The sequence below is a fragment of the Wyeomyia smithii genome, chromosome 2 (genome assembly GCF_029784165.1).
Source record: "Wyeomyia smithii strain HCP4-BCI-WySm-NY-G18 chromosome 2, ASM2978416v1, whole genome shotgun sequence".
Taxonomy (NCBI): domain Eukaryota; kingdom Metazoa; phylum Arthropoda; class Insecta; order Diptera; family Culicidae; genus Wyeomyia; species Wyeomyia smithii.
Genome location: NC_073695.1, coordinates 18,032,704 through 18,053,413, shown reverse-complemented (window position 1 = coordinate 18,053,413; position 20,710 = coordinate 18,032,704). Strand labels below are relative to the sequence as shown.

Here is a 20,710-nt window from a genome sequence, read left to right as displayed (position 1 = left end):
CAAAAAAAAAAAGGATTCCAGGGTGGCCACTCAATCGGGAAAACGGGAAATGCGGGAAAAAGTCGGGAATTGAATTACATCGGGAAAAATGCGGGAACAAGTCGGGAATTTTTTTATTTAATCGGGATTTTGTTACCAAGATTTTTTCAAAGTATTGTGTATGATGCAATAACAAATGATGGAGAAGTTGTAAGTGCAGGTCTGCAAGTTGGTCCCTTAAAAGGCACATTTTTCTTCAGCAGTCAATTTTTAACCAAAAAGTCACTAAACTTACTTTTTTTGACCCGCTGACCAGTTGACTACTTTTATCAGTCCTGCTTTTCAAATTAAATAAATGCTGACACCAAATGTCTTAGAACAGCATAAAACGTCGAAATCTGTTGCTATCTAAAAAAATTGAATGGCCTCTGTGGGACTTCTCAAGATGGTAAAGCGAATTGAAACCGGGGTAGAAAATCGGTCCGGAGTCTGGGAATGGAAGTTGCCAGTATATTGAGAAAACATTTTTAGTGAGAGAATCAATCATAAATTCTCATATGTACAATAGAAACTTTCATTTTCTAAGAGCAATACAAAATAAGTTTCGCTGTACAATCTTACTAACATCACTAGTTATTAGTAGTTATTTGAATAAACGAATTGAGGATAAAATAAGTGGCACACAGTTCTAATTCTCCAGTTTTTCAAATAGATTTTTATTTCAGCTAGTCTTTTTGAAGGAATATTTGGCGAACTCTAGCGAAACTAGCTACTATTTCCGCTTTACAAACATTACAACTTGCCACAAAATAGAGCAAACATTATTTTGGAATATTTTGAAAAACTAATTTTTGTACATTTTTCAAATTCGTATTTTTCTGTAAATCACACAATTTGACTGTAAAAAAACTATTTTTGATGTAAATACAATCAGAAATGTTCTTAGAAAACAGCATAATCGTTTATTTATTTTATTTGTTGCATACGACTTTTTACATGCTTTTTGTTTTGCAACTGATTTTAGGGTACGATGCTGGCCTAACTAGTCAGTCGTCGTAGGTTCGTGTTAGGATTTGCAATCCCGGGAACGATTTTCCAGGAAATACCTTTTCCCGGGATTCCCGGATCCCGGGAACAGAAATCTTGATTCCCGGGATCCCGGGATTCCCGAGTTTCTTGAAAAATTCCGCAAAGTTTACTGTAGTTTTCTATGCAAAAGTGCAATAAAACTCGAAATACACGAAACTGACGGCGCCAAACTGTATAACAGCATTAAAGTAAGCATTACACGAAGCAAATATTTGCTTGAAATGACGGTCAATATTTGTTCGCCTTGTAATATTGAGTTAAATGCTCCAATTTGTTGTCATTGATCAGGCCATTATTTGCTTTCTAATGTCGTTCTTTGCTAGTTAATGAGTGAATTTTTAAATTGATAAAAAAGTATACCTGTAAATTGATAAAAAAAATTGAAACCCATAGAAAACCAGAAAATGGCGAAATAACGTTCTAGTTAATCAATCCAAATTTTCACACGGAATCCTACTCTCTAATCAATGGTGAGAGCAACTTCAAAGAAGTTTGAATGTACGAAAAGGCTTTGCTACTGTTCAAGCAAACAATGTTTTGAGCAAATATTTGTAACAATGTAATAGTATTGCAAATATTTGCCCGAAGAAATATTTTGCCCAAAAAATGCCGCCTGCCTGCCTAACACTCAGTTTTCTCTTCAACCAAGTGAAAGAATTGGACACTTCAGTTTTTTTATAAAATGTAGGAAGAGCTGAAATCAGTGATTTGGAAGTATTCCACAATTCAAACACCAGCGGTGATTTTATGGGTTTAAGCAAAATTTCACATAAGAAATAACATTATTATGGTTTCACGTAGAAGCGTCATCGGATCTAAAGCAATTGTTTCACGACATGAAAATCCTGAAACCCTTCTTCTGCAAATATTTGCAACAAAAGTCGGTCGCAAAATTCTGAACTTGAGTGTGCTTTGTTTTTTTTTCAATTCATTTTTATGCGAATTAGTAATGAAATTGTAAACGATTATTGATTTGTTACCTTTTATGCATAAACTTTATTTTTTGGTAAGATTTTTTTTTATTCCCGGTTCCCGGGAATTCCCGGGAAATAAGAGTTTTCATTCCCATCAATCAAAGAAATAGTTATCGGTTTCCGTTATACTCTACTAAATTTTTTGGAAATAAATATTGGAATTCAGTCCGCAAATATATATTTCGACTGTGACATACAGTCTTCCTCAGTGCTTATGTGGACTGGTAAAGAGCAAAGCGTAAATCCTGTTTTTTTATTTGTAGTAGGTAAAAATGAAAATTTAGCACCCTTAATTGGAGTTAGGTAGGAAATTATGCGGTCGATTGTTTACCGTACCATGTCTGGGGTTTTGGGATTGAAAAAGTTAAATCAACTGCTTCTACGAAATAACAGTAGTAGAAAGACAGCCAAAGTACACCTCATTGACGACTTTGTGGTCAATAGGTCTTCGTACGAGTTTTCACAACCCCAACAAAATCTTCTAAATATGGGCCTAAACTTCGCAATTCCTTCACGACCCAATATTGAACAATCGATCATCAATATAGAAGCTGGACAGACTGTAAACTTTCCACAGAACAAACTGGTGAAGTACGCCAAATTTTTTCAAAAATTACTAAGACACTGCCACGTCATGAAAATTCGTCTGATATAAAGACAGTTGAGGAATTACGTAAAAAACTGTTTTCTATTTAAAAGCAGATAAGGGAACAAAACCGTCATCATGGACAAGTCTGACTATGATGAACAAATAACCTAAAAAATTGATAAAGGTCCATATTGGCAACTGCGACTTATTCCTCTTGCTGATATGGTAAAACGTGTAGAAAATACAATAAAAGAATGCAATCCCGTTTTGGGTAATGCGTTACAAAATCTTCGTGTTTCAAATCCAGTTCTTCCAAGAATAAAGGGTCTCCCCAAAATTCACAAACCGGGAAATGAAATGAGAGAAATTATCTCAGGGGTAGGGGCTCCCACAGAAAAATTGGCTAAACGGCTGGTAAAAGAATTTCAAACCATGCCCCATAAATTTCCAAGTCGATCAGTAAAGAGCACCGGAGATTTCGTTGAAAATTTAAGATCCTCGGGTAACATCCAATCTGATGAGATAATGGTTTCATTTGACGTTACGGCCTTATTTCCTAGCGTTCCAGTGAATGAAACCTTAAACCTTTTAGAGGACTGGCTTCTTTCCCAATATTTTGATAATACTTGGAAAAAGAAAGTTGACAGTTTGTTGAAACTTTCACGCCTTTGCATGAAAGAAAACTACTTCACATTTCGTGGTAAATTTTACAAACATACTAAAGGGGCACCAATGGGGAATCCTCTTTCTCCCTTTCTATGTGAGCTCTTCATGGCAAATATAGAAAGTACATTAGAGAAGAGGAACATCTTACCGATTCGATGGTGGAGGTATGTGGATGATATTTTTTGTATTTTGAAAAGGGCGGATCTTGAAACTTTTTTCATATCCCTTAATAATACCCATAAAAATATAAACTTCACAATTGGAAAAGAACTTAACAACAGACTCCCTTTCTTGGACGTCGTTGTAGTCAGAAAGTCTACGGACTTGGAATTTGAAATTTATCGGAAACCCACGGATACAAAACGGGTAATACCTAACACTTCAAACCATCCCTTCCAGCATAAAATGGCATCCTTCCATCATATGATCCACCGCATGGCAACTTTACCTCTAAGTGAAGTAGCCAAGCAAAAGGAACTGGAATATATTTTCGAAATTGCTTAACTTAATGGCTACAATGAAAGTATCATTCAAACCATTGTTGATAAAAAGAAGCGTGCTCAAATTCGGAAATCTTTTACAACACTCACCCCAATAACAGAAGATCTGAAAAGGGTAGCCGTTGAATATGACGTTAACTTGACACGCCCACTTCGTTCAAAATTTAGGAAATTTGGGATGGATATTGTCTACACTAGTAGAAATACCCAACTCAAAACAAAATTAGGGTCTACCAAAGACCCTATTGATACCCTGAACAAAGCTGGAATTTATGAAATTGCATGCAGTCACTGTGACATGGTTTACATTGGACAAACTAAACGTAACCTAGGGATACGTTTCAAAGAACATTTCGCAGAAGTGACAAAAGCAAGTAAAGTTTCAACAAATGCCCCACCACATCTTTTCAAATCAAAAGTTGCTGAACATATTTTTAACGAGGAACATCCACTAACTTCGGATAACATTCACCTCCTCCGCCCCGTTAATAATTTTTGGAAATTAGACGTAGCTGAAAGTTTAAAAGTTTAGAGTTCATGGCTATTCAATCTGCTTCCCAAAAACCCCAGACATGGTACGGTAAACAATCGACCGCATAATTCCATACCTAACTCCAATTAAGGGTGCTAAATTTTCATTTTTACCTACTACAAATAAAAAAACAGGATTTACGCTTTGCTCTTTACCAGTCCACATAAGCACTGAGGAAGACTGTATGTCACAGTCGAAATATATATTTGCACTCTGAATTTCAATATTTATTTCCAAAAAATTTAGTAGAGTATAACGGAAACCGACAACTATTTCTTTGATTGATCTCAATCACTCTGCTAAGACGCTCGTTATAGATTTTCTAAATTTGAGTTTTCATTCCCGTTTCCCGGGAAATCAATTTCCGGGAATATTGCAAACCCTAGTTCGTGTCTCGGCTCGAGAGACTGTTAGTGTCTGCAGGATTGTAGCGCTAGCCCTGCAATCGTCCCGTGTACTAAACAGCTGACTGCTGGTTGTGGCCAATAAACAAAAATACTTTAAATATTCTAAAAGCCAAAATAATTAGCTTGATTGGTGTGATGTTTCCGGCAATGCTGTAGATAATAGTTCTATTTAAAAAATTGATTTAAGATCTCAAAAAGCTTATTTTTTGAATTCTAAGTTGCCAAATGTTACAACGTTGATTATTTGAACACGAATGTGTTTCCTTTTCAACGGTTTCTGCAAGACATGTTCGTGCAGTAAAAGACTTTTAATTTGAAAAACAATGATTTAAGATCTTTTTTTCTGGTTCCCAGGTTATTTTTTAAGTTTCGAAATCACTTATTTTGAAATGTTAGTCCCCAATATTATTTTTTTATCAGCTTGACCATTTTGAGCGTTGGATGCAAACAAGTTGAAGATGTTGGCAGATGACCAGAGAGATGCAACTTTGATGGACTAGCAAATCAAAATGCTGAAAAAGTTGTGAATTCACTTTTGAAAAGTTTTGAATCTATGCAACGCGTGATGAACGAAATACAGGTAAATCGCAATATTTTTCCTGAACGTAAAATAACATTATCTTCAATTTGAGAAAAAAATCGCAAACCCATGTCACAAGTTTTGTTCCCTAAATAATCAATTCAATCAAAATATTTTTTACTTTGAGGTTAAGTAGTTTTATGTTCATCCTTAACTTCCCAGGACTTTTTCCGATGATTTGAACAACGAGAAAAAAAATGTACGCAAAGTGCTGTTTTGTTTGTTGTTGTTCTCCTAATAGGTTGTTATGCGTTGAATAAAAACGGTGCTTATATCATATTTTAGGAAGACAGATAGACAATCATAATGAATGCACGGAATAGCTAACACGATTATTGACTGCTTAATGGAAAATTTGCCAATTAGAGAATATCGCAAAAATTATATTTAACCTGTATAAAGGCAAAAGTTGCATTTTATGTAACTAATCAACTGTTTGTGTAGAATTTCCCGAGCAATTTCGGAAAAAGTGATATGCGCTATTACTTCCAATTTTAGGGTTCAACCGTCGATAGAACATAACCTAGTTACCATTTTTGACAATCGGGAATTTCTTGCAATCATGCGGGAAAAATGCGGGAACTCGAAAATGTAAAATGAGTGGCCACCCTGGGATTCGTTTTTTTTATATTTCGGAACTATGTTGCACCCTGAAACTTGGGTCGAATAATGACCAACTAGCGGTTATACCGAAGTAAAATTTCACCGGATGGTTTGGTTCATGGGCAGAAAAATTTATCCATAAAACTAAATAAAATTGCCGCAGTCTGGGTTATTTTAGCCTTCAATAATAAAATCCACACCATTTTAGAATCTGATAATATCTTCGGTTTAGTAAAAATTTTGAACATGGATCCGAAGCCATTTTAAAATTAAAGATGGCGAATTCAGATTAAAAAAATTTCGGGTACGGTGCCCCGCTGGACTGTTATTTTGAAAAAATGTCTGCCAAATCTGCGTATGAGGGTCAATTTTTGAGATCATTCTACACCTTTGTGTGAATAAAAGAAAACAACCAATTAGATCTCGAGAAATTACAATTTTAAGGTTTTAGTTAGGAAATTACAAAATAATTCATATCCGATTCACGCAATATATCGGGTGTCTGCTGGTATTGTATTATCAGCAATACCGCTATGGAGAAGTGACATGCTTATTATTATTTTTTATCAGTGCTTGTGTGTAATGTGCTACCTTTCCTTTTCACGCTTACTGTTCTCCTATACCGAACCTCGTTTCTCCTGCCAAATATCACCAATTATAATTTCCTGGAGAAGTTTAGTCGTACGTCCTTCTGCGTCGTGCGTCCCAGTTTTATTGATAAGAGGGACCTATTTTTGTTAGGAGGAAGTCACGCAAAGGTATTGTAGATTTCAGCGTAAGTGCTTTTTGACATCGATTCTACTAAGATTTGAACCCACGATCATCCGCTCATGCTCCCTTATGATTATTTACCACTGGCTTGACTCTCCAAATTGACTAAAGTATGTTATTTGTATGGTTCAGTGGCTTTAGTTTAGTTTAAATGTTGCTTCCTGCGGAGTGAATAGTGAAAAATTAATTTCAACCCATTGTGTTTCATTGGAGAAAAGTAGGCGGGTTTTAAAACGTCAAAAAGTTTCAACTTCAAATTTTCAACGTCGGTGTTTTTCTTTCAAATGGATCTTCACGATAAAAACATTTTCAAATCTCTCGAGAAGAAGGTACCAGATTGGGTAGACTCGTGGGTGAAACAAGCAAAGATAAGGCACCAACAAATGACATACGGGCTCACCGGAAGAGCTTGGGCTCTTTTGGATTACGTCACGGTTGGTTGTTCTACTGAACAAACTTTATTTAATTTCCAATTAATATTGTGACCTTCAGATTTCCCAGATGGTCTCGAAGTACGATGTTGGCCTAACAAGCCAGTCGTCGTTGGTTCGAGTCTCGGCTCAGGAGAGACTGTTAGTGTCAGTAGGATCGTAGCGCTAGCCCCGAAATTGTCCTGTACACTAAGCAGTCGGCTGAACAGAAGTCTGTGTATAAATAAACAGAAGGTCAAGTTCCAAATCGGAATGTAGCACCAAGGCTTTGCTTTATTGTAACCTTCAGGCTCTTAATAACTTCGGAAATATGCAAAATGCTTTTTTTCAAATTGAGCAACGGTTGCTGATTTTGCCGGCAGCTGGGAAATGCTACAACTTGCGTTCACAAAGTTCACAAAGTACCTCGTATCGGAGTTCTGTAGAGACACTGGAAGAGATCTTGGCCATCACAATGAACAAGCTGCCGAGTCCGTCTATGCTTATTTCGACGTGATTTGGCAACGGTACAAAGCACCCAAACCATCCCAGATTTTTAACGATCACCTTATAAGTGCTGTGATTGACTATTACAGTAATCACAGGTGTTAGTCAATACTGTTCCTGTTTGCTTGGTTGACGTAAGAGCCAATAGGATTAAAATGCACTTTTTGCTGGTTCGACTTCCTTGTTCTGAGATAAATACACTTCACACTAAAAGAAGCCTTTTTTGTACATTTTGTACAGAATCCAGGAAAAGGGGAACTCGGTTTACTTACAATACTTAAGTCAATTTGGAGAGTTGAGTCAGTGGTAAATGATTATGTTTGTGACAACGCTAACAAATACATTCTGATTTAGAAGGACTTGGAGATGTTTTTGGATGATTTTCGGTGATATTACGTGAATCTAATTCGGATTATTTTGAAATTTATTATGTAGAACCTAAAGATCGAGATTTTGCGAAATCTAGTCGCTGAATTTTTTAACTGGCAAAAAAAAACCTTTGCATGCCTAATTTTCATCCGATTTCAATAGTTTTAGTACTAAAGGATTCAACAACTTATCTACATTGACATCAGTTTCAGAGGTGCCCCTAAAGATTTTTTTTTCATTGTCAGAAATCCGGTTTCCGGCGATATGGTCCAAAACTGAGAAATTTTATGTATATTTGGCAATGGTATTGGTACAATTACAATTGATACCTCATCAAGGTGAAACGGGATTGTGGCCTTTTCATATACAATTTTGAGGTTAGAGTTCTTTTTACTTCTGTATTTTGATCGTAAAAAATTCGGCTTCCACTAAATAAACAATGCAACAGTTGTGAAAACAATTGATCAAAGTTTCATGTACGTAGTCTTCATAAATCAAGAGAAAATTAGATTGCAAAATTCGAGTTGATCGCGACCACGTCCCGTTTCACCTTAAAACACTTCCAGGATCGAGATGATGTCCAGAATCCTCCAGACGCCATTTTAAAAATTTAGTTTCCGGAGCCCAGCTAAAATTGACCAAATACCACCTCATATGAGTAGTTTCGAAATCGGGATGAGACTTGAAAACGGCATATAACCACCCAATATGGGTATTTCCGGCATCGATATGATGCCCAAAGACTGGAAATCAACTTCAGACGCCGTTCTGAAATTCAAGATGGTGACTTCCGGCTCTTGGAAAACAGCCAAGATTGATCAGATACCACCTCATATGGAAACTTTCGAAATCGGGATGATATCCAGAGACCTGAAAATATCCTAGTGGCTATTTTGAATATCAAAATGGTGACTTCTGGCTTCTGGAAGAGATTGAAAAATGGCCGATAACCCTAAATGATTTTTTCCCGAAATTAGGATGATGCCTAGAGAATGGAAATCAATTTCAAAAATCTAAGGTGGTGATTTCAGGTTCGTCTGGTGTCGTTTTGAGGTTTCTGGGAAACATCCCAATTCCGAAAATATTTATATGAGGTGTTTATTGGCCAATTTTGGCTGTTTACTGGAAACCGGAAATCACCGCTTTAAGTTTCAAAATGGCGTGTGGACATCAACCGGATTCCAGAAATACCAATATTCGATGGTATTCGGCCAATTTTAGTTTTCTTATAGAAAACGGAATTCGCCATTTTGGAATTGAAAATGGCCTATGTGGTCGTTTTTAGGTCGCTGAACATCGACCTGATTCCGAAATTACTTATATGAGGTGGTTCTTAAGGATTTTTTTTTTTCGAAAACCGTAAGTCACCATCTTAAATTTCAAAATGGCGTCGGGAGTTAATTAACCACGAACTTTGAACTAATAATTGTAAGATTTTGTTCCTCAGTTTTGGAACATTTTCTCGAAAACCCTCTGTATTTGTATTTGTGTTTTTTATTTTTTATTTTCTATTATTTTTAAATTCTAGGAACCCCGTCGAGCACATAACGGGTAAACATTTATCTAGAGGTGTAGAATGACCTCAAGAATTGATCCCCACATTCGGATTCGATGGAATTCTCCCGAGGCACTGTGTCGGGAGGATTAAATAGATATAGCGAGTGATTATCTGACATTCTTTCGAAATCTAAGATGGCGACTCTCGATTTGAGAGTAGGCCATAAATTGCCGGCAATAAAATTAAAAAAATGAAATACAGACCTCGTTCAATTTTGGCACGCTTCAATTTTGGCAACATAAAAACTTTGGACATGTTGCCACCAGCAACCACCCAAGCGTTGAATTGAATTTTAGCATCGGTTAACGCTGTTCGGATTGGCTATATAATTGGCTATTGAATTTTCTCTCCAGTCCAGTAGGCATCTTAAAAAAAAATTAGGATGTGTTACCAAAATCGAACGAAGTCTGTATTTAATATAACAATGGATGACTGACAATATTCCAAATAGGGGTTGTGACTCTCGGGTAAATTAAATGAGGATCAGCTCCACAAAAAATATACACACACCACACCGTCGATTTCTACATCCTTGGCAGGGATGTACACGCGATATTCTCTCGTGAAGAGCTTGTAGCCAGCAATTTCGTTTGCTTGCTTCAAGCTACTCACGACAACTCGCAGTTTGTTCGGCCTCACCTTCGTAATCTCGGTTACGGCCGAAAATTTTTTTTTTGGATTCTTTATGGGCTGGAAAAAAACAACGTAGGGACCGCCAGCGGCATCTGGGTAAGCTTTTACCCATACTTCCGGTACTCTTGGTACAGGACTTGGCAAAGGGGAGGGCACAGGGGAGAGTGAGCTGATGGGAGAAATTTCAATTTCTTCCCCGTTTGTTTCCACATCCAGGAAAAGTTGCACCTGCATGTCGTCCATTTTGCAAGAGCGTTACGCTCTACCGCACACGAACGATAAATATTCGAATATGGGGGGGGGGGGGGGTTCAAGTAGTTGCTATTAAATTTTGAAAACAATTTTTCAATCTACAATGGATCAAATAAAAAAAAGACAGTAATACTAATACTAATAACAATAGTAATAATAATAATAATAATTATAGTAATAATAATAATAATAATAACAATAATAATAATATCAATAATAATATTATAACATAGTAATAATATTGATAATAATAGTAAAAATTCTACAGATAATACTTCACCGAATGTCTAAGTCACGACCTCACGGCTGGTAGTAGGATCAATCTGGAAGAGTGTCTCCGCAGAACAAACAATGACGATCCAGCTTCGTGTTGTGACACAGTGGCCGTATCTTACACGCGACCTTGTAGATGCCACTTGTAGTTGACTTCCACTCGCTCGATCGTATGGAATCGTATGGAATTCTTCTCCCGAAGCACTGTGTCGGGAGGATTAAATAGATATAGCGAGTGATTATCTGACATTCTTTCGAAATCTAAGATGGCGACTCTCGATTTGAGAGTAGGCCATAAATTGCCGGCAATAAAATTAAAAAAATGAAATACAGACCTCGTTCGATTTTGGCACGCTTCAATTTTGGCAACATAAGAACTTTGGACATGTGGTCCGTGCTGCTAGCGGGGTAACAGCGGTGCGGGAGAATTATTCTTGCTGATATATCAGCTGCGTATCGAATCACTGGCGGGGTAGCCTGCCCCTACCAGTGTGCAGATGTTTCTGCCGATATACAACAGGCTATTGTTATCGCGCAGCACAAGATCTAATCGACAAAAAAACACCCGTACGATAACTCGTGTATTGTTATTTTGCGAACTCAAACGGAGATAAACAATTTGCGTCTAATCGAGACGAAAGCAAAACAACGAATGTCTTTGGCAAAGTTGTAGATAATAATTTTATCCTTCCATAAAAAATATGCCCTTAGACGTCACACCAATCAAACCAACCGTTTTGGCTCTAAAAATATTTGTAATAATCAATCTAGCTTTCAACGAGCGGTAATGGGAGACTATGCACGCAGCCCATTTTGACGTTTTCTGTAGATCAGGTTATTTTCAATCGCAGTAACCGAGTAGAAAATATAACAACATCGTACCGTACCATAGCAACTTCAACAAACAATGGATGTTTTGTTATTTAAATTTCGTCGTGCGCATGCGTGAATCAAAACAAACAAAATTGTTCGCTAAAGTTGCTATGCTACGTTGCAACATTTTCATGTTTTTCTCTCCGCGATTCAACATTTCCTGACCTAAAGGAAACGTCAAAATGGGCTGCGTGCACCATCCGCCGTTACCGCTCGTGGAAACAGGATACCTTCCCAAAAAATCATTTTCAATAGCTTCTCAAAAATCAGTCGTGTTCCGAAAAAATGAATCAATAGAACAAAATGGCATATTTTTCGCATAGAAACATCAATAAAAAGTTTCAGCCAAATCAAACATGGTCGAATAAGATGGTTGCCCGTTTTTTTGTGGTATTGCACTGAAGAAAGTTTTCATTGCTCGAAAATGAATATCTGACAATTTTTTACAGCATAAGAGAGAAGCTTCTGTTAAAAAAATGTTGCAAAAACATTATTATAATTCATTTACGAATTAAGTGCAATACTTAAGCTTCTTGACGTATGTAAACCTTCGTAAGTTTTTGTTTAGTTTTATACAAGTTTTATCAAACTGAAAGGTTCACAAAACGTTGAAATTATAAAAAAAAACTTCTCGATGTTTAGCTCATTAGCTGTAAATTTTTAATAATTTTGACATTCGGAATACTCAGATTTTTTAACTTTACGCGAACAATTGTGAATATTGGCAAAAAAATGTATGTGAATAAACTTTTACGTAGTATTGCGAGAATGGTAACAAGACAAGAAGATGAAGAGTATCTACACTTGGAAAACACTTCGAATGAAAACAAAAATCTACTTTACAACAACCCAATTTAGTAAGATTGTATGAACCAAACCATTGTTTTTCTTATTCGCTAAAATTGTCTCTCGTAACGGGGGATGTTACTTTATGTCTCATGGTGTCTTTTCATCTTCGTACGAAAGTTACAGAAGTTTGCGGGTTACAAAAATCCATCTGTCACGGAAAAGTTGCTACAAAAATGTCAACAATGTTAAATTCCAACCAGCAACACTTACAGTGAATTGCTCTGTTCTTTTTGCATTTTCCCCTTTCCCTCCTCTAGAGTGGCCTCGCTGGAGCACTGTCGCAGTTACACCTTGGTGAACCTAAATCCGGCGAGCAGGAAGCCTACGAGGAACATATGCGACGCCAATGTTGGGAACAGGGCAATATCGACTACATGGGTCGTGACTCGTTCGACAATATTTGGCGCCGGATTCAGGAGACGCTGAAAGGAACTTCCCAGGAGGAACCCGATGTGGAACCTGCGCCGGCTCCAGCACCGGTTCCTGTACGAGCTTCTCCACCACGTCGCCACTCGTCCAAGTCTCGCTCCCGTTCGACTACACCCAAACGGGATCCCCGGGATCGGTCGCCAACTCCACAGCCCGAGGATAGCTTACCTCTGGAGAAGAAGGAAGGTAATTGACTATACGCTCTTCGGCAGCCGGTACATGCGCCGCGCCCGCTTCCTACGAGATTTGGCCCTCGATTGGATCTGCTACTTTGCTGTTTTTCTTTCCGCATAACATCACGACCCCAACGGGTGCAGGATCTGACCGAATCGACTGGCAAGAAAGTCGGCTGGTCCGACGACGTAATCGATTACCGGCGAACGCCCAAGCCGAAAGCCACCGGTCTAGTTGCAAGACATTCACACAGATCGGCCGCCCCATTGGCGTTGGTCCGACAGAGCAAGCAGGTCGATGGCACGCACTGTCAGATCCTGTACCCAAGGGTTGGCCATCTTTACTAACCTAAAATTTGTTCGACAAAAACGCAACTAACGAAAGCACATCTGTACACCCTAATCGTACCTTCCTAGACATAGTTATCGGCAAATGGTAGAAAAGCGGGCAGTCAGTAGAACTGCTTTTTTCTGCTTGCTTGCAAGTCTATCTAAAAACCGTGGTTTGTAGCATGCCTTTATTTTTAGTTTTTTTTCTCTCTGTGCCATACCATGGCCGATGAAAGGCAGGTCATTGTTTTATGTTTTGTCCTATGTTCTAATTGGGTATATCTATACATACATACATATATGTGAAATGCGGTTCGACGATTTAAGTACCTTTCGTATCTGTCATTCCTTTTGGCTGCTTCATACAAAATTATCAAAATTGTGCTATTTGCTATTTATCTAGGTAAAATTTTAACGCACAGAAAGCTCAAATAGCCGTTCATTCGAGTAAGTGGACTTTTGGTTTTTTTATTACCAAACTTCTAGATTGAGCTTCTGGTAGCATACGGCAAAACAAAAATCATAGTGAGCATAGGTATTACACAAAAACAAATATTTAGACTAATGTTCTACTTTTGGATAATAAATAACTAATAAATAAATATAAAAAAGCACATAAAGAGTATATCGCCTATTTCGCCTACTATCTTTTGAGTTTTGTTTCGAAAACAGCGAAGTACGCGTTTGTATTTCCGAAAACAATAGGTAAAAATAAAGTAGGAATAAAAGCAATCATTCGTTTACTTACTTTTCATCTCGGTTACACTTGTGGGATGGGTTGTGCATGTTCTGGTTTTGTATGGTGTTCTCTTTTTCATCGGTGCGTGTGTGTGTGTCATCGTGCTTATGTATACTACGTTCCGGAGTGTTGTTTTGGTTTCGAAAACCAGCTCCCCAGTTTGTGTTCTAGCACTTTTTAGAGCAGCTCAAGAACTAAATTATGGTATTTAACTTTTCCTCCCTTCATCAGCGTTACGGCAGAGAAAAAACATCGACCTAAAAAGAATAGACGAACTAAATTTCTAAAAAAAAAAAAAAAAAAAAAAGAAACATTTTAAGCATCATTACTGACTTAAAACGACAAATATCTAGAGCATGGTCTCCTTTGCGAGTGAGAATTTCGGTGATAATTTGGGAGCATTTTCGGCATGAACGACGACAAACAAACATATTCCCGGTGCGCATACATTTTCTGGAAACCGTAAAACAACATTCTGTCCGACTATCCGTTTCGTCGAAAATGTCTGTGCAAGGGTGTGCGTCACAAACGGAGGGTGTGTTTTGTGTGTGATTTGTAATATCTACCAACTAACTACCGAATGTTGGCTCTGTGTTTGTACAGACTTGACTTGTGAAGATCCGAGAAATCGCCATGTGTTCATTAGTTTGTCACGAGTAAAAGGTTACCTGGAAGAGTGAAAAATAAATCATAAATAATGCAGAACACTGAACTAAAATTTGGTTTCGTCTTTTCATACCGTTCTTTCCTATTTCTCTACACTAAACAAACTACACACTACTGCTCTTGTGGCGTCCAAAACTGCAAAATCGCACGCACCCTTTTTTCCACATTCAAAACTAATTGGAACTTCGCATGCACCCTCGACTCGTGCAGTTCAAATTGAGGCGACGATCCACGAAGAAGACGATGGCTTGTACGCTTCGGCCCAGGACGAGCGTAGCGTTGAGCGTACGAAACTGCCACCTCCGGTTCAGTACGATCCTACGACCCGTACGACCACACTGACCAAAAAAGTATTTGCAGGTAATCAACAGGTAAAGACCCCGCAAGGTAAGACGCGTACGGCAGCCAAAGCCGTCTATGATCCAAGCGTTGATGATGATGTTCCAGCGTTCGATACGGTGACTGTGGCTTCGGTGACTGAAAGCAAAATCGAAGCGGTCAAAGCGCTGGAACCAACAATTGTACCTATAAACGTATCTGCAGAACCAATCAAACCGGTAGGCCAAAAGCAGGAAAAATTAACAACATCGAAAAGAGAACCAACACCACCACCCCCTCCTCGCACAGAGCGAAAACCTTCACCACCCCGACTATCGCCAAGACCTCAGATGCAGCAACAGGTTGCTCAGGAATCGATGGCAGGTAAAGCACCCACTGTCGAACCGGTAAAATCAGCTCGCCGCAGGCGAGTAACACCTACACAAACCACTCCTCAATCATCGTCTATCGTTACCTCCAACACCTCCACTACCGCCCCTGTACCAACCGTGCCATCTCCGTCAAAACCAACTACCGTTCCGCCCAAGACTACAACGGCTAGCAAGTCATCACAGTCTACCAATTCTTCCACGAACAAGCGCTCTAAGTCATCAAAGTCGTCCCCATCTGTCACCACGACCGCCACCATCAACGCCGTCACCACCCCTGTCACCTGTTTGAACAACAATCATCAACCGCTGGCACCGGAGGTGGTGTCGACGACGAAGAGCAGCCGCCCGACTGCGTCCGCGAAGTCGGTTGACGATGCGGACACCGTTCCACTGACCGCCAATGACGAACTGCAGGCCGCCCAGCAATCGCAACATCCGGCGGCACCACCCCGCCGTAAACGGGAAAGTAAAACTTCCCGCCTAGGTAAAGCCAACAAGTAGAGCTCTTCCTACATCACGTCATTCTACTTCTTAATCCGTTTTCTTGATGAAACCTTTTATCATCTAATTTTTTTGGGTGTAAAACGTCAATTACCTCCACATACACGCCCCAGCACACGTGTGTTAATAATACTCGAACCAATCGATGCCTGTTTTGGTCACCTCCTGTTTAGTTATAGATAAGTAAGCCTCGTCCGTCTAATGCACTGCACACCTGCTTTATGACACACACAAAAAAGGAAGAGAAGTAGTAAGCAAAATTTACATAGTGTTAGTTTTCTCCTTTCGTTGATCATAGTAACACTTTTTCTCCCTTTTTCTTGTTGATTGTTGAAATTTGTTTTCAAAATGTTTTCCCCTCTTCCGTTTCCTTTACCAAAAAATGCTTTTTACGCTACTGCTCCAAGTATTTACAACCATTTCTTTCTTTTCTCTCTTTTCTGTTCTGTCCTTCTATTTTGCGCTGCTACGATTGTTTAAATCCTTTTTCCTTCGTTGGTCAAACCAAAAATCAAAAAAAAAAAATATGTACGCCAAATATTCTATAAACCAAATGACAAATACTGATGAAACGCCAAAAAGCAACGATAACTAAAAAGTCTACTCTAATGAATCTATTCTTCTCGTGTATTACCTGTACGAAGCGAAAAGATGTGAAATAAAGAAGAGAGTAAAATAAATTTCTTTTTCTGTCTTGTTTTCTGTCTCTTCGGTAGTAGCAAGCATTTTGAAAACAATTTCACAAGCAAGCCCAAAATCAACTCATTTACCCTCATTGATACCCCACAATCCAACACAGACACGCGAACACACGCCTAACCACAAAATCACACTGCTGCATGCTTGGCCTTAGATTATATTGCTTTTATTCTCGTTTCTTCTTTTGTAGTGAAATTCTTCCGTTCCCTCTGTACGATATTGTGAAATTGGGCCCAGAACCGAAATCTACCGAATCGCAAATAGTAACCCCTATTGGTTTACACTAAATCCTACCATTACTACCACTACTACTACTACCATCACCACTACTACTATTGCTACTGCTGCTAGATACATTTGCATTTTACCGATACCATCGTTGTAACGACCAAAAAGTTACTGAATTGTACCCGCGAGATCTGATCGCAAGACGTTTACTATTAACAGTGGATTTGAAATAAAGTAAAGTTTTTCATTTTCATTTTCATAAATTGGTTGTCTGTCGCAAAGTAAGTTTAACTCGTCCTCAGATAGAGTGCCTTACCTCAACTTGATTCAATTTAAAATGTGGTGATACATCACGCACGTAAGTATACAATACAATTAAACCGTTTTCGTCATTCCGCTAGCTTTGAATTTGAGTATCACCTTGAGTCCATTTTTCTTTTCGGAAGCACATTAAAGCACAACAGCAGCGTTAAAGCTCTTGAAGTGCATCGATGTGACCGGATTGCATACAAAAATTACGAATATAAGGTGAAACTGTGTTGAATCCACAAATGACCGACTTTGAGCCACCACGTGGCCGACTTCGAATTTTCGAAGGCACAAGACTCGGAAACAGTGCGTTCCCTGTGGAAACCGGAGTTTTTTATGTGACAAATTGAAACTTTAGTTTTTTGAAAAAGTTCCACAATATTCCCCAGCGATACGAAAGAAAGAAAGAATGCTACTTAACCATATTACTAAATGTCACTGAGGCTGACTGAGCATACCTGCGCACTTCTGAAGTAACCTCCCTTAAGGTGAAACGGGACGTGGTCGCGATTAACTCGAATTTTGCAATCTAATTTTTTCTTGATTTATGAAGACTACGTACATGAAACTTTGATCAATTGTTTTCACAACTGTTGCATGCCTGAAGTAGCAATTTGAGTGCTGTTTATTTAGTGGAAGCCGAGTTTTTTACGATCAAAATACAGAAGTAAAAAGAACTCTAACCTCAAAATTGTATAGGAAAAGGCCACAATCCCGTTTCACCTTAAACATTGCTTGAAAATTAAACAAAAAGTGCAGCGAATAAAAAAAAACTAGAATACCAAAAACTACATATTCGATTGCAAAGGATGTATTTTTATGCTATTGTAATTTCTCTAGAACATCATTTTTGTGTACGTGCTAGATCTAGCATCTAGCCTCGAGGCTACAGCAGCCGAGAAAAGACCCCATTAATGTAAGAAACGCGAGTTCTGCGAGCAATCTCTCGCGGAGGTGGAGTTATGCTTCTCCAGACACTACACCAGAAGTTTCTATAAAGTAGTAAACGAAATCAGGAATACAACCCACAACGACAACGACAAGGCAGTAAACCTGATAACCGATAAAGTACTGGTGCCCGGACGAACACATACGATTCGCATAGATTCTCTAGGATTCCTCACATTGGATTCCTGAGCGTCCTTGAAAAGGATTCCAGAAAAAGAATCCTCAGGAATGCCCTGTATATGGCTCTAGGACTCTTGAAATAAGAATCGTGAGTGGGAATCCTCCGGATCGTGTTTGCGATTCCTTTCACGATTGCGTCACCGAGTTATAGGTATCCTGGGAATGGATCCTTTGCGTGTTAGTAAAGGTGGTCATACGTTGGAAACAACATTTAGAGGTGTTGTTGAACGGCGAAGAAGATAGATCCGTCGACAGAAACATGAGTGAAATATAGGAGAATAAACAAGCTGCGATCCGCCAAACTTTAAAGAGGTCAGGGAAGTTTGTAAAGCCTGTAGTACACTCTTTGACCAAGCGTCAAATATTTGTCACTTTTTGACAGATAAAAATTTGGTCAAAGATAATTATTTGTCACTCTCCAATTTTAACATGGGGCAAACAACAACCATGATGTCAAAAAAATTTGACCATTATGTCAGAAGGTCAATTATTCGAACATTGGTCAAAGAGTGTAATACAGGCTTAAGAGAAATGAAAAACAATAAAAAAAAACAGTTGGGAAGGACGGCCTCCTAGCCGTACGTTCACTCCATCGCTGCCCATAATTGAAAAGTGGTCTAATATGCCATAGACATGAAATCGAGAAAAACGCATTTTAAAGTGAAACGGGACGAGGTCGCGATCAACTCGAATTTTGCAATCTAATTTTCTCTTGATTTATGAAGACTACGTATATGAAACTTTTATTAATTGTTTTCACAACTGTTGCATGCCTGAAGTAGCAATATGAGTGCTGTTTATTAAGTGGAAGCCGATTTTTTTTACGCTCAAACTACAAAAGTAGAAAAAACTCTAACCTCAAAATTGTATAGGAAAAGACTACAATCCCGTTTCACCTTAAATGTTACAACAAGTTTTGAATGTCCAAGATAACTTTCCTCATGAGTAGGGTATCGGTTCTATTATCGTCAGGTTTTAGCAATTATCGTCAGGGAGGTAAATGATGTCCGTTAATTTCTTGCACGATGGTTCTTCTTAATGCAGAGTACCTTTCTGCAAAAATTAGTTCTTTATGACTTCATCAATGGGGGGTCGATAATAGATAAACCCGGACGATGACAGAGCCGATACCCTATATCACTTCTCATATACAGTCAGGTTTTTTTTTACGCGGGGGATACGTACCTCGTAAAAAAACTGCGTTAATTCAAAAATCCGCGTAAAAAAAACCGCGTTTATTGTAAAATCCGCGTAAAATAAATCCACGTTTTTTTTTAAATCCGCGTAAAGTAGTCCAGCAAGAAGGGCTTTAGAAAAAACCCGAGACGCTCTAGAACCAGTATTTAAAATTGTCCTGATAAACACTTAAACGTTTCTGGTTCCAACCCACGTTAATTCGGAAATTTGTGAAAATATTTTTGAATTAGCGCGGTATTAAAAAATCCGCGTAAAAAAAACCACGTTCATTCAAAAATCCGCGTAAAAAAATCGCGTTAGTTCAAAGAACCTCGTAAAAAAAAACCTGCGTATGAAAAGCCGCGTAAAAAAAGGCTGACTGTATGCTAGAACCTTTCCGTTGAGTTGAAACGAGAAATCTGCAGCCAAATTCCATCCGGCAAGCATTTTTAACGCAGTAGTCCGTTTTTTTTTTGAAGTAGAATACTTCTCTCAGGAAGTTCGGCTACATAGGGATGTGAAATGAAAATCTAAAACCGAAAAAAGTGAAAAATATGTCCAATTTCAAATGCTAATAAATCGGTTATTATTCGATGGATTTCCTTCGTTCTCGCAGCAATAGATTGGAAAATCTTCTAAGATTCTTCCCAAAAGAAGATAATTGTAATTTTATTATTCACACTATTTTACTATTGAAAATAGTCAAGCCTTGTCAAAACGAAAAATTCGACCTCTGATTGGTAGTTATATGCTTGCTTCCCAAGCACGGTCGACAGGATCATACACCTTGCAATTGAAAACATGCTATTTGGCCTATATAAGAGCCTCTTTCAGCCGGAGCCGCTCATAATAGTTCTAGACAGCGTCAACTGCAGTCGTCCTTCCTTAGCAGCAGCACTAGCCCTGTGGTTGGTCACCACGTCTCAGGAGCAGCGCGGTTCTTCTCAGCGTGCCTCGCCAGACTGCCATTATTCCCCCACTGTTGGGGCAGCATAAAGATTGTCATCACCAAATCCAATTTTGAACAGCAAAATGCCTTTTTTCAAGGCAAATAAGCAAGTCATTGAAAGTTAATAATTTTTGACAACGTAAGCAAGCATTCTGTGCGGATTCTAGCAGTTACATCTGTCGCGGCCGTCTAGTTTACTGAAGTTTTTTTTTCGAACGTTGTTTTTTTTCGAACGTTGTAGTGTATGGTATAACTGGAA

At 38.5% G+C, this 20,710-nt stretch overlaps 1 protein-coding gene across 16 annotated transcripts in view; it reads left to right on the top strand.

The window, feature by feature from the left end:
• LOC129724809 (glycogenin-1) overlaps positions 1–17,152 on the top strand; it is a 38,659-nt gene extending 21,507 nt beyond the window's left edge. For 5 of the 16 annotated variants that reach the window (XM_055679983.1, XM_055679999.1, XM_055679991.1 and 2 more), the window contains 3 exons: positions 12,672–13,029; positions 14,962–15,945; positions 16,545–16,642. In XM_055679983.1, the coding sequence (XP_055535958.1) occupies positions 12,672–13,029; positions 14,962–15,945; positions 16,545–16,624 (1,422 nt within the window). In that variant the 3' untranslated portion in view covers positions 16,625–16,642. The other 11 variants (XM_055679987.1, XM_055679994.1, XM_055679986.1 and 8 more) reach the window with 9 other exon arrangements.
• The last annotated feature ends 3,558 nt before the right edge of the window (positions 17,153–20,710 follow it).